This window comes from Macrobrachium rosenbergii, chromosome 55 (assembly GCF_040412425.1).
Source record: "Macrobrachium rosenbergii isolate ZJJX-2024 chromosome 55, ASM4041242v1, whole genome shotgun sequence".
Lineage (NCBI taxonomy): Eukaryota > Metazoa > Arthropoda > Malacostraca > Decapoda > Palaemonidae > Macrobrachium > Macrobrachium rosenbergii.
In genome coordinates, this window is record NC_089795.1 from 10,706,069 (window position 1) to 10,724,377 (window position 18,309).

Here is an 18,309-nt window from a genome sequence, read left to right on the forward strand (position 1 = left end):
GTTTGTAAGTCCCTAATCAGTTTTAATCTTGAGGAAAGGACCTTTGCTGGGTTCCACTTCTGTCTTTGACAGGGAGCAATGGTACACAACGTCCAGGATTAGCAAGAAGTAGGAAGCAGGCGGCTGAGACTGCGTTCCCCTTTCTGCGAAAATACCGAAGGAAAATTCTTGACTTTAAGATTGCTTATATAGACATTATCACGAATACTAATGAAACTCTCCTTCTGATAAATAAAGATTGATTTTGAACAAAGTAACCATAGTAAAGAATTTGAGTAGCAATACAAGGTAACGAGAGACCATGTATGGGTGAACTCCATGCCTTTTTGATGGTGGGGGGGCGGCACCACGAGAAGCAAACCACAGGTAAAAGTCTCGTACCCACCTCGCTTTCCTCAGCCAAAAGCCGACATTGTCTATAGAGAGTCTGTATAGTGTTCATATGCAATCCCTGTGTATTTTCGCCATCCGTGGTTTGGCGTAGTCAAAGTTCATCTAATGTATTGTTAGATTATTCAAATGTAAGATTAGTGTGAGACAGTAGCCTTTTCAGGTCGATGTTGTGAGTTTTTCTCGGGTTGAGTGAAATCTTCTTCTTTTGGATTTGTGCACTTAGTTTTAGACCTCGTGGTCCGTTAGTTCAGTAGTTTTACTAAAACCTTTCATGAACAAAGTTATTTCCTTTTGATTTGAAGTGTTTGTTAAATTTAAAGTGTTTTAATTTCGTAATAAAAATAAAAAAGGAACCCCAACTGAACCTTGCTAGACCTTCTTTAATAATTGTATAGCTTTGATGTTTGTTGGTTTTGCCCTTCAGGCCAGACTATGAAAAGTCCAACACCATCTTGTGACTCAGAACCAGTGCATCAGAGGTTAAAATCCCTGACAATATATATATATATATATATATATATATATATATATATATATATATATATATATATATATATATGTATATATATATATATATATATATATATATATATATATATATATATATATATATATATATATACTATTTATTACGTTTTTAATACAATATGTTAAAATGTTGGAATTTTAAGCCATAATTACATAAAATAGAAGACCTATGAATCACCCCAAGAATGCCCAGATAATTATATTTATCAGCCAAATAACTCGATTTACAATTAGAATGATATGGTTGAGTTTTAACTATTACATTTTATCGATGTAACGTGAAAATACCTTATTATTAACCCATAATTAAAATAAACTATTATATTTGCGATACACGCTTACTGTAATGGACACTAAACACGTACGGTAGAAAATAGGTAATTCGCCAAAAATGCTTTATTAATTACTTTTATAAGTACGATAACACAGTTTTATATTGAAATTATATATTTAAATTATATTTATGAAATTTAAATGAATTTAAAATGTTATAAAAAGAAATTTATAACAAAAAAACGACTCAAATAAAGGCCCTAATAATGTTGGGTGGAAAGTGGCCGAGTGAATGTAAACAAACATATGTCTCAGTTCCTGTCGCCAGAGGAGGACCAGTCACAGAAATCAATCAATTTCGACCGGAAATATTGACTGAATGATCGAGTTGAGGGTCAGCCGAGGTAAATCAAGGATTGGAGTTGAATTCGCGAGTTAAAAATTGGGTTAAATTCGAGTTTTTGAGTTAAATACGGTTGAAATAAGTGAGGCGTTTCCCGTCTCGGTGGAGCTATTCAAGCTTATTTAATCGATTTAAACCGTTATTTCCGGTATAAAAATCGTATTTAAATAACGCTGAAGGTCAGTCAGTGATTGACGTTGATTTTGAGTAAAGGAAATTGTGTTAAATTCGAGGTTTTTAGTTAAATATGGCTAAATTAAGGGTATTATTTTGATAGGGGAAGTGATCGGGATTGAGACACATGGGCGGCAGAGTTTTCACTCGATATTTAATCGGAGAAATTAACAAAAAATTGAACCTTTAAGAAAACCCTTCAAAAGATTGAAGCTTCATTAACAAAATAGCGAGAGGAAACTGCCATACGAACTAAAATAAGCATGTGGAGTCTTCGTAAAGTAGGTGTTGCAGGTAATTCGGAATCCAATATGGCGTCCCCCCCGAATACTGAGAGTAAATGAATGGCGATTGGACGCCTCCTTCCCAGCGGTCATTTAACAGTGTTCTGAACACTAATTGCGTGTATATGTAATGTTTGTAGATATTACTCAAGGTTTTAGTTGTAACCAGCACGATAAAACATTTTGTTGCCCGTACTAGTGGAAATATGAGACATGGAATTCCCGTCTCTCATGTGGTTGAACTGGAATGCATTTTTGCCTTTAATCCTTACCGACATCATAACTGAAGTCCACAAGTGCTTATTTGTTCTTAATTCACTCAAAATACCGTTTAAAATACGTGAGGATGTTTGTTCACAGTACTTTACTCCATCAAAGTAGCGAAACTGTGGCGGGAACACTTTTCCAGCCTTATTGTACATCTGGCTCCCACAAACATCCGAGAGCGGACGACGCATTAGTGAACTGTTTACGATAGAAATGTAGTATTTTGTTGTTGAGACTTTTCATTTATTTAAGTCCATGTTACTATGTATACTTCTGAGACATGCAATGTGTACATATGAGTGTTACCACTTGGCAAAAATTTAAGAAAGTTGAGTGCGACAGTTTATCTAGAACTGGTACGAGAGTCAAGATGCCATGACGTCAAAATACAAGACTGAAATAGTTTTAAATCCAAAATTATTACTTAAAACACCATTATATTTGACGAAACTTACACTGTGTATGTGATATATATGTATATCAGGTCCACAATAATATTCAATGGTGAATTCTTGTTGCTTTTATAAAAAAAAGTTAGGAAAGCTTTCGAACCCTGTCCTGGGTTCGTCTTCAGTCAAACTAAAAATTATTGACACAATAAATAAATATGTTAGCTCCAGTTTTAAAGTATGGAACCAGTGGACGACCTCAACGATGTGTTTTTCCAACGGACGAGGCGACAAGCAGGACGGTCAGCTATCCAACAAGGTGGTTGCTTCTCCTCTTCTTATATTCCGCGTGGCCATCCTTCTTGATCTCCTCACCTGTTGTTCTTGTTCTTCATGTAATTCATCGTTAGCGGTGACATCCTCGAAATTGCGGCTGTTGTAAGGTGTCTGCAGGGTGATGTCAGAGATAACGGCCTGTCCTAATATTAAAACCTTTTAATAAATGTTTTGATTGCATGGAAGTTAACTAGCGGGTCCTCGTTAACGAACGACTTGTTTCCCTTAAATGATTCTCCTGTATTTATGGCGGCGCCCTCGACTAATCTTCTTATGTCGACGTTGTTACTTTTATGAATGATGTTGGCTCTATTCCAGTCTGGTCTATGATCGTTATTAAATGCATGGGTAACTGCTGCGCTATTTTGAGAATGTAATGAGGAAGCCCGTCTATGTTCCCCTGAACGTGTTTCTAACCCCCTAGCGCTTTCTCCGAAATATTTACCTCTGCAGTCTTCACGTGGTATTTCGTATACTCCTGGTACTATGGGGTTATTATGATTGTTGTTGTTTTTTATTAGGTTGTTTCTTATCGTGTTGGTGTATTTGAAAACAATTTCAGTATTACCCTGGCTATTGTTTGCATATTTACTTATGTTATCTATGTTAGGGTTAAAAGGTAATGTTAAAAATCAATTCGGTTTTCTTCTGATGTTATTATCTTTAGGGCAATAATAAGTCTTCCGGGCACGTGGGATAGCCTTTTCAGTGAAGTGGGAGGGGTACCTAAGGCTTCTGAAAGTTGCTTTAATGTGATGTATTTCTCATATATCGAGATGGCGTTACTCATCCACTTTTAAAGTGTTTTAAGGAAAAGTTTTTGAGAGCGTCATGGCTGGTAAATTAGCACCGCGCACGGCTAAATCTTAATGAACTTCTGTTTAATCGGAAATATGCCATGATTTCGTAATTTAGGAGAAAACTGTTACTTTTATAGGAACGTAGAGGTCTTGGCATGTTGTGTAGAGGGGACACAAGTCTCACTGATGCTGATGGGGGCACGTTCGAATGCATTTTCTGGAAGTGTCTAAACAGCGGAGGAATGTCGCAGTGTCTCACGTCCTGAGCATTTACCCTAGGTAGAACTACATAACAGGTCCACATGGGATATTATCTTGAAATTGACTTTTTCTATAGTATTTGGGTTACATATCAAGAATTTACCGTTATTTTTATGTCACTCAGCTGTAATTAACCTTAGAAGTTGTATGCTGGCCATCCTGGGATGCTATCGCACATGCGCAGTGTAATATAGTTGCTTTTGGTAAAAAGTGGAGTTCCTTCACCGTGAGGTACAGAAGCGGAGCCCCTTGGGTAAGTAACACGCCCTGCTAGGTTAGGTTAGGTTAGGGAACATTAGATTAGTATGCAGACCAGCCTCTTAAATCTGGGAACCTTGGGACCAGGCCACTGCCGGACCACAGAAGATCCCAGAATATAGAATGCATCCCTAAAAGATGGTGCCTCTATTTAAGCACAGTCTTGCAAACTAATTCCACATACAAATAGCCTAGTTGCCAACTTAGCCTACTTCTTGGCTGAGTTCTGACACCGCTTCTTATCATCTTATTACGCATATATTTTCAATTTATCACTTTATAACTTCATACTGGATAATTTTATTTAAAATAGTGTACTTTATTTAACACATTTAGCCTAATTCCAGAATGTTATTGGTAACTTTCATCTAAATTTATTATCTTCATAATTATCGCTATTTATTTTGATTGTAGAGGGTAATGAGGTGACAAAAATAATGAATGAGCTTTGGCAATCACAGTGCGTTTGAACGTCGCTGTAAAAACATCAACAAAGCAATGAACACTAAACTATTTGCTGATGGGAGAACCATTTTTTAGCACAGATGAAGACTTACGCTTGCGCTTCTTACCTCTAGCGTCATCTGATCTCACGGGTGGCATATTGAATGGTAAATATACAGCTATATAAAAGAAATGATCAAAACCGTATCACCTGTAAGTCTTTTCAAGCACTCTAAGAGTAAGGAATTTGTGCATTGCTAAATGAGTCATTGTTTTGATTAAAAGTTTTGACTTGGTAGAGCCTTCTCAAGTGGAATATTTAAAAATATATATTTATTCATTTAAAGTTAATATCGAAGACATATTTGACTTCACACATTTTCATTACTAACAATTATTTTCATAAAAACAAGATATGGCCATTTTTGGCCATCGGAAAGTTGTAAACAATACGTGGCTCCGCCCTCGTGGCCACGCAACCAACTATTGGCAGCCGATTCAAAAGCAAGCCGAACCACAGGAGTTCCTGGGCCACAGATTGCCAGTTTTAAGAGGTTCAACTGTAGTGCCTTTTGTAATAGGTTTCCTTAGCCAATCCCTTCTTGAACATATGGCTCCCTAATGACTTGCACATGCACGGAAGCATGCCAGAACAACAGCATGGCAGTCCAGTCTTTCTCCCAACGATTTCCCCCACCCAAAACCCCCACGTTCCCGAAGGACCCCAAGGATGATGGGTAGATATGAGGTTAATGATAACTGACTGACAATAAACGCCACCGCCTCCTTCATCAGCAACACTAAAAGTGTAGCAAAAAATTTCAAAGTAATAGTCCGTGCAGAGCTGTTCTTTAGTTTTACCAGAACATGTTCCTACTGAGGTAGAATGCAAAGTAAGATGTCACAAATTATGTTTTTTGGGGGTCCAGGGGAAGCAAACCCCTCTCCCCACTACTTGGCCAAGATTGAGTGTGATCGGCATCGACTTCAGAATTTCCCTCATTCACCTTTCTCCATATAAGCGGTAGTGCCGTCAGTGCATCTCATGCGGTGCACTGTAGGCATTACTTAAGGTTCTTTGCAGCATGCCTTCAGCCCCTAACTGCAACCCCTTTTTTTTATTGTACCTCCATTCATATTCTCTTTCTTCCATCTTGCTATCCACCCTCTCCTAATAATTATTTCAAAGTGCAACAGCGACGTTTTCCTCCTCCTGTTACACTTTTCAAACCTGCCTACTCTCAATTTCCTTTCCAGCGCTGAATGACCTCATAGGTCCCAGTACTTGGCCTTTGGCGTAAATTTCCATATTCAATTCAATTCATTATGGGGTCAGGTCAGAAATGATCACCGAGGTAGTTCTTCTTTGGAGGAGTGGTAGAGCTTTCGACTGGCATGTTGTTGGCCCAGCGTTCGACTCTCCGAGCTGCCAAAGAGGAATTAGAGGAATTTATTTCTGGTGATAGAAATTCATTTCTCGTCATAATGTGGTTCGGATTCCACAATAAGCTGTAGGTCCCGTTGCTAAGTAACCAGTAGGTTCTTAGCCACGTAAAAATAAGTCTAATCCTTCGGGCCAGCCCTAGGAGAGCTGTTAACCAGCTCAGTGGTCTGGTTAAACTAAGATATACTTGACTTATGTATCACCGAGGTATATGGCCTGTATAGGCTACTGTGTTCCAGAGGGCATGAAATTGTGTTTTTCGTAAACAACTTTTATACCATTGTATGGATTTCCATGCTACTAAAGCACTGAGTATTTCCATCATTATCCTCATTTATGGTAGTACACTGAATTGACAGAAGTGCTTAATTACGCCATTTACTCTTAGAAAAAAGACCAACTTTTTGCCTTTCCTCAGACCGTTTCGAACAAGTTTCGCTTTATGATGTATCTGTAATGCAGAGCCATTCCCCCATACCTATCCCCCCCCAACACTTCCCAGTACTATCATCATACAATATATTAATGTGCTTAGAAAAAATGTTGTGTTGGCCAGGATAGGTAAAATGACATTTAACCATAAGTCAAACAACCACTTGATAAGGTATAGTGGATTCTACGCCGTAAAATAAGTCTAATCCTTCGGGCCAGCCCTAGGAGAGCTGTTAATCAGCTCAGTGGTCTGGTAAAACTAAGGTGTACTTTCTTTGTACTGACATCACTGACATACTTCACCACTTCTGCAGAGGGTTGGGTGGCCAAGCACAGCTTTAACCTCATTTCCTAGGTAAAAAAGTCAATGAAACACATACGGCAATGCACAGTAACTTCCAAAAATTAGAATGAAATTTGAAACACTCATTGCGTTACTGGCATGGAAATCCATAAGTCGGTTTAAAAGTTGTTTATGAAAAACACTATTTCTTGGCCTCTGGAATGCATAGTAGGATAAGTTAAGCTGCAGTAAAAGTTCAGGAGCAGATAAAAGATGTATTTTGCTAAACCTCAAGACTACTACTACCTCCCTCTGGTTTGGTAACTACCAGTTTACGTGCCAAATGGGCGCTACGTTTAGTACCAGCTCCTTGGGATGAGTGTCGTGACAGAAATAGAAGACAGTAAATATCGTAAACAAAAGATATGAACAAAAACGTGATCAAAAGGCAATAAACATTATGGTTGGCGACTGGCAGGAACCAGGCCGCAGTGGTAGTCTTCGGCCTGGTTTAGCAAAATACATCTTTTATCTGCTCGTGAACTTTTACAGGCCGCAGTGGTAGTCTTGGCCAGCCCTATGAGAGCTGAAAGTCAGCTCAGTGGTCTGGTTAAACGACTTTAATAATAATAATAAGTGGTAGTCTTTAGTTTCACCCATATTTCAAAAGGGATGCAGATCAGTGTAAAGGGAATGGCTGCATGAAGATAGGCTACCATTTAACAATATAATTTTTTGAAATTAAAATATAGAAAAATGTGTACAATACCTCGATCTTACACAATTCAAGTTGCGCAAATTCACAGACACACGAACTTTTCACTGGAACCTAACTAATTGTCATATGCGATTTTTTCACAGATGCGACATTTGCGAATCCTCGAGAGAGGAGAGAGAGGTAAGGGTTGTCCTTACTGAAGGGAGTGGAATTATTTATCATTTATTATGGTGACAGAGAGAATAACACGAGAGAGAGAGTGGTTGTCCTTACTTGAAATATCAAGTTAAATAATTTATGAATTATTACAGAGACAGAATAACATGAGAGAGAGAGAGAGAGAGAGAGAGAGAGAGAGAGAAGTTATTCTTACATTAAATATCAAAAGATGGAAATTCATGATTTATGAAGGAAAAAGAAAGAAGAAAGAGAGAGAGAGATAGTACCAGAAATTCTTTGACACACTATGGGCAGTGATTGACATATTTGACAGCTTTGCCCTCACCCCTCTCTTCAAGAGGTTTCACGAAAGATTGGAAAACTATATTTGTTTAAAATATCACATAATTTACTGTAGAAATGTAGAAATTTTGTAATTACAGTTATATTATTATTATTATTATATTATTATTATTATTATTGATATCTAACATAAGAATGACTTTCTCTCTCTCTCTCTCTCTCTCTCTCTCTCTCTCTCTCTCTCTCTCTCTCTCTCTCTCTCTCTCTCTCTCTCTCTCTCTCTCTCTCTCATATGTTATTCACTTTGTCTCCGTAATAATTCATAAATAATTTAACTTGATATTTCAAGTAAGGACAATCTCTCTCTCTCTCTCTCTCTCTCTCTCTCAGAGAACCATTCTCTCTCTCTCTCTCTCTCAGAGAACCATTGCAGTCCTCTCTCTCTCTCTCTCTCTCTCTCTCTCTCGTTCGTAGTTAGCACTCACGCACTTTTACAACTTATTATTTCTCTGTATGTCTTTACCTGTACAGCAGATAGTTTAAACTGATCTCATTTTACCTGTACTGTCTACAAACTGTAAAATGGCTAGTGTGGCAAATGCATTCTAAAACATCGAGACATAATAACTAAGAGCTGTCTTAGTCCAAATAAAAAACACTGTTTGTTCATGAAAAAGTATTTCAGAAAGAGAGAGAGAGATGTAGAATAAAGAAGTTATTAAAAAAAGGTTGAGAAGACTTCTAAAAATAGATTGGTCAGAAATGGAGAGAGAGAGAAATTCTTTTCCAAATCTGTATTTTTATGTCAGCCATATATTTCTTTTTTTAAGGGTAATGTATTAAGCTAACTTTTAAATGAAATTACAATAACTTTAATTTCATTTTAAAGTTAGCTTAATAATGTGGGAGCATGATTAGCATCATATTTAGTGCTTAAACTTTAGAGATAAGCATTTATTAGCATTTTTAGAGACCGTGCCAAACTTGCGTGGAAATTCGCCTTGCCCGAGGGGTTCTGGAATCTAACCTAGCGTAATTTTGGGGTATGACTGTATACAGTACAGTACAGGGGAGATAATATGATGGTAAATCAGTCAAGATGTTATGTTGATAAACTTAGCTAAGATTTTCTCTTCAGTTTCTTCACAAATAACATTTTCAGCTCTGATTATACACAAACATTAAAAGCTTTGATTATACACAAATATTAAAGATATTCACTACTTGTCTAAAGTTTGGCAGCAAGTTGCTAAGTATCTTACCAGATGCTGGTACAGGCTGTAAGTATTTTGCTACAGATGCCATACCTCTCAGTCCAGCGTTGTAAAGTCTGCCAGCAGCCTGGCATTGAATATTCCAAGTCTTCTTCTTTCCCACCATTATCCCTATGTTAAGGGGTCGGTTGCCTTGATGCGCCTTCTTACAACAGCAGGCATGGTTCATTTTTGGTAAAGGGGTTTTTATGACTGCATGCCCTTGCTGTCATCAACCACAGTTATTGGCTGTGGGCCTCCCCTTTGACTAAAAAGTCCACCTGCAAGGCAGCAGCTGTCCTTTTAGTCACCTTTCACGACACGCAGAACCCATGGTGGTAGTATTCTTACACCCATACAACAAGGTACATTGTATATTCCGAGTACTCTACTGTAAATTAATACAGTAACCTCACTTTTGTTGGTGTCAGTAGAGCCAAGGGTCTTGTGGATTCCTGCAACACAAAATGGAAATCTTGATCAGTCACAGTAATGCCAATGTCCAGGCTGGGGAACACCAAGATTCCTGCTCTCCGTTGACTTCTCCTGTATTTCAGGTGTATCGGTTTTATTTTCTGTTCCTTCGTATTTATTTATGTATGTGTATCACCTTTTCCTGCACCTTTTTTTCTCGTTTTGTAGGCTGATTCATCTTTGGAGCCCGGTTGGGTTTATTAAAGTCTGTTGACTCTGTCTGTAAGGGTTTTCAGCTGAAGATTTTAAGAAAAGAAAAAAATGCAGTCCCATTGACGAACAAAATGACTTTGAAGGTGTTTCTATTAGGGCCAACACCACACTCCTTTGCCTGTACAACAGACTTCCTGTTGACCACAGTACTCTACTTGACATCCCATTATAGGAAGCAGGGTGTACAGTCAATTCAATTGAACTGTTCTTTAGTCCTCAAAGATGGCCTGAAATAGAGGGCGAGTTAAATAGGTTTCAGGGAGACCTATAGTCACATAAAAATGTCAGATATTAAATTATTACAAATAAATTTTTCCTCATTAATATTTTACTTTGAAAGCCTGAGCGGTGCTTGAACTGTTTGCTTTAGTCTGTAGGATGTCTATACTGATTGTTACTTGGGAAAAAATTGAGGGCTTTATACTAATGTAAGCCTTATACACTTCCTCCTGTGTATTTGCAATAATCAGTTTATTTATTTTGCAGATAATTCGAACGCGCCAAATGAAGCCTTGGTCAGAGGTCCTCGAAAAAGGAGGCTGAAGTAATTGTTGAAGAGGAAGTGCATTTCTTGCTGTTGTTACAGAACCTTCGCATGCATATGCTGTTAGGACCAATGTCCATTTCATTTTTCTGTAAGTTTGTTGAAAAGATTATTCATATGTTTATGAACACTATACTGTAGTTCATTATGGTTTAAAGAATGACTCATGAGATTAGGAACTTTGTAACTGTTAGTTATGCTTAGTTCTCATGGCACCAGAATTGAAAAACTAAAATCACTTGTTCCCACAACGATACAAACCTTCATCAGGGAGTATCTATAGAAAGAAATGGAACAGCCCTTGAATCATGTTACCATGGTCTGCAGGCCTTTTCAAGAGGTCTTTTGTCGACAGAGTTGTATTTTCTGTTTGTATACGATTAAGGCTTGTGGGTGTGAGAGAGAGAGAGAGAGTGTGTGTGTGTGTGTGTGTGTGTGTGGGGGGCTGCTTTATATCATCCATGAATGTTGATTCTAGCGGGCCTACACAACTTTAGTTCCTTTTCTAGGGGGCCATATTTGTGCTGAGGATATTCTTTGCCAAGGAGAGGAAGGAAACATAGACTTTATCTTGTATCTTCTTGACGTCAAGCATTAGGGGCCTGCTTTGGAAATTACGAGAGCATTTCCAAGGCAGCCCCCAGATTCGTATTAGTCTTTTGTTCGTTTGTTTTTTGGTAGCTGGTCTGCTGGTATGGTCGCTGGCGTTGTGGCATGCTGCTCAGATGTTGCGAGTTCAGGCCTCCCTCAGGGCGATGAAAAATCACTGGCTCAGTATCATGATCAGTTACTGCTGCAGTTTGGGGTCTGCGGTGGGCAGCTGTAACCAACGTCCTTCGGAAGCTTGAATTTCAAGTCAATGGCCCCGTGGGCTTGTTCCATGTGAATAGGTTTCATCTAGTGAAATAATAATAATAATAATAATAATACGCAGAACAAACCTTTGGTCTTAACATAAGGGAAAGTTCTCTAGCACCAGCTGGAGTCCGGTTAAAAAAAGTTACAGGGAAATTGGTGGCATCAAGAGATGGACCAGATGGCGGTGGGTAGGAGGAGGAGCCAACCTCCTATAATCCATCTCAGAAGGGTTGCGTCAGTTTTTCTCTGACCTCCTTTTGTAGGAGGTAGTGCTTTTGCCCTCTCTCCTAAAAGCTGGTTTTTTTGCCACTTCCTGCCTGCTTTTGCCATTACCTTCTGCTAATTCCTTTTGGTTTTTGTGTGAGCAGTGTGATTTTGTGTTTCTGTGTGTTCCTACTGTGAGTATGCAATCCCACAGCCCTCCTAAACATGTTAAACTCCAGAGGAAATGCCCTGGTGCTGGCAACAACCCTTGTTCCCAATTCCTGCCTTCCTTTGCAAAAGGCCCTCATTCTACTTGTCCTAGATGTAGATCTAATGTCTGCAGCGTAAGTTACCCTTGCCCTGACTGTGTTGATTGGCCTCCTGAGTTTTGATAAGAAGAGGAGATATAGAAGGAAGTCTGTGCCACCGTCTTGGGAAGGCTTCCCTCCCCTTCTCTATGGCGGCGTCCATGTCTTTCCATTCTTGTTCTACCTCTTCCTTACCAAAATCTTCTCATGCTGCTGCTTCTTCCCATGAAGATTTTACTCCCTCTCATTCTTCCAATGCTTCAGCATTAGAAGAGTCGATTGGGAGTGCAGGAGATCTTGCAATTGATGTGGATGCCCCTGCTCGTGCGGGGATTGTCCCCCCCCCTCTCCTTGGAGTGTAGAGGCTTCTCCCCCTTTGTACTGTGTTTTGAGGAGGTGATGTGCAGATTTTGGAGTGTTGGAACTCCTTAGCCCTACCAGGTGCATCAACGCTTTCTGGCCTCTTGTCCCAGTGTCTATCCACCCGCACTTGAGTTCTGTTTGCCGTTGCAGTTTTCCAGTCTACTGTCTCAGTGACGTCATCGCATCTCACTTCTGCTACAGTTTCCATCTGGTTAGCCTCCTCTCAGCTGTGTACAACACTTGCTGCTCCCCACCCCATGATATCATCCGTGTCCTTACCATCAGCTACACCGACTGCTCCTGACTCCCTTATCCAGTCAGTTTGCGATAGGGTCAAAGGTATGTTGATGAAGAAGTTTGATCATTCAGAGCCCAAAGAATCCAGGAAGAGATGTCGTAGATCTCCTCCTCCTTCTTTGTATCCTAAGCAGCTGGGTACCAGGGGAAATGGACCATCTATTGTGGTTGGTTTCGGTGACGGGGTCTCTCTCCTGTAGGAGCTACTCTTCAGCAGGTAACAGACTTTCTTGCTAGACATCAACGAAGAGAGTTGGCAAACTTCATGACCTTTCCTTCAATGATAGCACTCAAAGGGATGGAGATCTGTTACACACAAGTTTGTCCCAGAACTCATAGCAAAGACTTGGAATCTGTCAGTCTCTGACACTAGATTCAAATCCCCTTAGATCACCTCCCTAAAGGACTTTGTTGGCAGTGAGCAGGACAAGTGATGCGGTGCTATCGTACGAGGACTCAACATCTCAGGCCTGAGTGTCGACGACTCTTCATTAGTGCTGGCTCGACAAAGAAGAAGTGTTCAAGAACACGATTTCTTTCTGCCTTCGTGAGATAGTCAAGTGAGAGTGCTCTACATCTGGCGAGTTAGATGGGAGTATGTTCCGAGTAAGGCCTCATGAGGTTAGGGACACTGGTCTGTCCCAAACGCTCCAGAAGAACCTGTTGGTTTTACAGGTATTAAGGGCGAGAGTGTAGTCTTGATAATCCACATTCACGTCCTTCTACCTTCGGGACATTGCCCACAGGTCCTTGGACACATTGTCCTTGGGTCCTGTGGTGGCTGCTCATCAAGTTGTGTAGCTCACCCGGCTTCCCAAGAGGGAGAGGTAGCATCTCGCCTAAGGTGTATGGTAGCAAAGAGAGAATGTGACTGAGTGACTGGCCTCCTCCCTTTTCTCTTTCCTCTCTCGTAGAAGAGAGGCAAGTGGCAAACCATTGCATGGTGGCCTGGCATGTCATGCAGGTGATCCTACATGACTTGGTACCCTGTCTATAATCTAGAGTAAGTTATCAGATGCAAGTCCTCACCTTCGATCTAGCAAGGAGAGAGAGGGGCTGACAATAAAACGAACTCGTTGGTTGTTTTAGCCTTTTATTGTCTCGGACACTCCAAGCCCTTTTTGAAGTGATGACACAAACTCATTAATTCAAAAGGGACAGAAATCTGGCAGTTGAACATTCCATATGTTCAACAGATCAGAGGCATAGGACTCCTTCAGTTTGTATGTCAGGAAAATTACAAACTACTTCAAAAATTTGTAGTTTTGAGAAGATTTTTACTGCATTTTTGTTATTTATACAGCATGGCCAATGTAATACAGGATTTTTTATATTGAAGAAAGTATCAGATACTGAAAATATTTGACAATAAATTACTGTAATGTAAGATATGACAGTTTGCATGAATGGCTCAATGTTTTCTTGGCAACTACGCAACATTAGTAATTTAGAAATAATTTGTGATGCTTTGTGGTGTGACTAGTCATGCTTTGTATAAGAATATTTGATGTGCAGTATCACTGAAAGCAGGCTGAAAATAAGCTAGGATTATTTTGAACTTGCAAAAGACCTGGATGCAACCTACCATTCTGTGAGATATTGTAGATTTTATGATAACGTGAATGAAAATTGCATACTTCAGTGCTTCCTCTCATTCCAGCAATTTCACAATCTGAAAGTTTGACAATACTACAGTAGTTGGTTCATTTTGAGAGATTTCTTGGATGAAACTGAATATTCATGGGCATAAAACTGACTTTGTTTCAAAGCTGTACATTCAACATCCTTTGAGAATGGAAGCTGAAAACTCAGTTTTGCCTTCAGTCAAGCAACAAAAGGACAGTTTGGGGGATTAACATACCAAAGTCACAGTTGATGGATCTTTATTTGGAGATTCTTCCATAGAAGTTGAGGGGGAGCCAGATTATATTGATTGTGGTGAAGTTGATGTAAAATATAGATGCCAGCCTCTAAAGAGTGAAGACCATCTAAGTTTTCACAAGGAATGTGGAAAGAAGTATTAGAGAAGAAAATATACCACTGCCTACCGCAATTCCTGACGATTCTCACATATTACGTCTTGCAGAAAAGTAGTTTGTGAGAAATCATCTCATAATGTTGATAAAAGTAATGACAAAAATTTGGAATTTTTTTTTACAGAAAACCAACATGGTTGGAAAACCAGTAACTTGTTCAGAATGTCAAAATACTTTTTCTTACTTGAATCATCTCAGAATCCACTTGGGAATCCGTACTGGAGAGAGACCATATCCTTGCACTGAATGCCAGAGTACTTTTGTTCACTTAAATCATCTCAACACTGGCATGAGAATTCATACTGGAGAGAAACCATTCACTTGCCCTGTATGTCAAAGTAGTTTTTCTCGCTCCAATAATCTGAAAATGCACATGAGAACTCTTACAGGAGAGAAACCATTTACTTGCCTCATATGTCAAAGAAACTTTACCCTTTCAAGATATCTCCGAATTCACATGAGAACTCATACAGGAGAGAAACCATTCACATGCTCTTTATGCCCAAGTAGTTTTTCTCATTCTGAAAGTCTCAAAATACACATCAGAACTCATACTGGAGAGAAGCCATTCACTTGTTCTGAATGTCCAAAAAGTGAAATTACACGTGAAAATTCATACTGAAGAGACTCTGGCTTTTCACTTGCACTGAATACCAAAAAGTTTTTTATCATTCCTCTCCTCTCAAAATACTTATGAGAACCCGTACTGGAGAGAGGCAGCCATTCACCTATGCTGAAGGAGTTTTTCTTTATACCACGTTCTCAAAAGGCACATGAAAACTTATACTAGATAGAAATGATTTATATGTACTGGATGTCCAAGTAGCCTTTTCATTAGAACCACCTTAAAATGCACATGCCATTCATATAAGAAGAAAAACACCATTCTTCTGTAAATAGATTTATAATACTCCCAACTCATGTAGGAAAGATGCTATTCATTTGATTGTCAAACTTAGGGAAAGTCGGGAATTTGTGGTAAAGGGAGAAGCTGCTGGTTGAATTGTCAACTACCTTTGGCTTGAATAAATTTTTTGATTCTAAATAGAATCCAGGGATGCTGTTTTATTTCTTTTGAGACAAATTGTGTCCAAGTTATCATTGCATTGTGATATTTGTTTTCCCAGAGGATGCTTATTTTAGAGTTGGAAAAAAAAGCACATGCTGTAAAACATGAAATTATTTTGAATTTCTCATTCTGTGTTTGTTATGAACGGTGCTATTCGGAACATGTTTTCCTCAGATTTTTTATTTTATTTCAGAGTATTCCAAACGGAGGAAAATTTCATCAGGTCCTAACTAGGATTGAGTGTTGTAAATAGAACATCCTGTGGAAATGCCATCAATTAAAGAAGAGAAGGAGAATTTGGAGGAGGATCTTACGGAAAACGCAGGTGAAGGCTCTTTCTTTGCAGATCCCTTAGAAGTCAAGGCAGAACCAGAATTTATTAACCATAGTGAATTTGTTGTTGTGAACTGTTCGTCCCAGTCTATTAAGCACGAGGACAGGTCTCCAAGCTGTGATGATGAAAGTGGAAAGATCTGTGCTGCAGAAGAAAATAGACCTTTGGGTAGAACAGAAGTATTTTCAAAGAAGAGAAACGCAGCAGGGAAGCGACTATCTTGTGCCGAATGCCAAAGGACATTTTCACAGATGTGCAGCCTAAAATCCCACATGAGAACCCATACAGGAGAGAAACCTCACACTTGCTCTGTATGTCAAAAAAGTTTTTCCGATTCAAGTACTCTCACAAAACACATGAGAACTCATACAGGAGAGAAACCATATACTTGCTCTACATGTCAAAGAAGTTTTTCTCGTCAAAGTCATCTTAAAAGACACATGAGAACTCATACAGGAGAGAAACCATATACTTGCTCTATATGCCAGAGAAGTTTTTCTTGTCAAAATGCTCTCAAAACTCACATGAGAATTCATACAGGAGAGAAACCATATACTTGCTCTATATGCCAAAGAAGTTTTTCTCAATTAAGTCCTTTCAAAACACACATGAGAACTCATACGGGAGAGAAACCATATACGTGCTCCATATGTCAAAGAAGTTTTTCTCGTCAAAGTGATCTCAAAATACACATTAGAATTCATACAGGAGAGAAACCATACACTTGCTCTATATGTCAGAGGAGTTTTTCTCAATCAAGTAATTTCAAAAATCACTTGAGAATTCATACGGGAGAGAAACCATATACTTGCTCTATATGTCAAAGAAGTTTTTCTCAATCAAGTCCTTTCAAAACACACATGAGAACTCATACAGGAGAGAAACCGTATACTTGCTCTATATGTCAAAGAAGTTTTTCTCGTCAAAGTAATCTCAAAAACCACATGAGAACTCATACAGGATAGAAACCATTCACTTGCTCTTTATGTCAAAGAAGTTTTTCTGCTTCATCTCAAAACACAAGAGAATTCACACTAGACAGAAACTATACTCGATCTTTGTCCAAGTAGTATTGGAAATCATTATAGAGAGAGGATATTCTCCAGTGCTTATGTAAAAAATGTTGGACAGTTTCAAGCACTTTGAGATTACTCATGAAAATTCATAATATTTTGAGGGCAATTAAATGTATTGAATGCCATAAAGGTTTTTAGTATTTCTCTGCTCTAAAAAAAAAATTATGAGAACCCATATTGGAGAGAAGCATTCACCTCATGAATGTCAAAGGAGATATTTTGAATCAAGGTGTCTCAAAAGGTGTGTGAAAACTCATACTAGAAACTGACTTAGTGGAAATAAAAACTTATATTTTTTCATTAAACATCAATGAAAATTAGGTGCAGTTTTATTTGATTACTTTTTGATATGTTCTTGGTTTTAATCACAGTGGACTGACTGTATTACTGTATTTTGTTGTAAGCTAACCAGTCAGAAGTGTTAAGACAGGACTTGCTTTGTAAATGAATAAAGTACTGCATTACTGTATTCTGTTGTAAGCTAACCAGTGAGAGGTGTTGAGATAGGACTTGCTTTGTAAATGAATAAAGTACTGCATTACTGTATTCTGTTTTAAGCTAACCAGTCAGAAGTGTTGAGATAGGACTTACTTTGTAAATGAATAAAGTACTGTATTAGTGTATTCTGTTGTAAGCTAACCAGTCAGAAGTGTTGAGCCAGGACTTGCTTTGTAAATGAATAAAGTACTGCATTACTGTATTCGGTTGTAAGCTAACTAGTCAAAAGTGTTGAGACAGGACTTGTTTTGTAAATTATTAAAGCACTGCATTCCTTCATTCTCTTTTAAATGACTAAAGTACTGTATTCCTGTGGTCTCTTTTAAGCTAACCAGTCAGAAGTGTTGAGCCAAGACTTGCTTTGTAAATGACTGAAGTAATGTATTATTCTGATTAGATTAAACTTTTTTTTTTTTTTTTTTTAGTTTATTTCAATGTTTAAACTTGAAAAATATTTATGAATATATAAGAATAGTTTACATATGAATAAAATCTTTCATTGAACCTCATTAAAACTTAAATAATATCTGAATAATATTGTACACTACCAAAAGTTAATTTTCAATGCTCGCTATTGTATACGGTTTATGGACTAAATACACCATTGTCTCAATGCACCAACACTAGTCTGAA

General features: G+C 38.5%; 2 protein-coding genes across 2 annotated transcripts; both read left to right on the forward strand.

Annotated features, from left to right (window-relative positions):
• The first annotated feature begins 1,465 nt into the window (after positions 1-1,465).
• On the forward strand, positions 1,466-18,168 carry LOC136835905 (zinc finger protein 271-like). Its single transcript, XM_067099776.1, has 3 exons — positions 1,466-1,598; positions 10,576-10,724; positions 15,962-18,168. The coding sequence occupies exon 3, from the start codon at positions 16,036-16,038 to the stop codon at positions 17,065-17,067; it is 1,032 nt and encodes a 343-aa protein (XP_066955877.1). The 5' UTR covers positions 1,466-1,598; positions 10,576-10,724; positions 15,962-16,035; the 3' UTR covers positions 17,068-18,168.
• LOC136835731 (gastrula zinc finger protein XlCGF57.1-like) lies at positions 14,833-15,321 on the forward strand. The gene has a single exon (XM_067099593.1). It carries the CDS (start codon positions 14,833-14,835, stop codon positions 15,319-15,321), a length of 489 nt encoding a protein of 162 aa, XP_066955694.1.
• Positions 18,169-18,309: the final 141 nt, after the last annotated feature.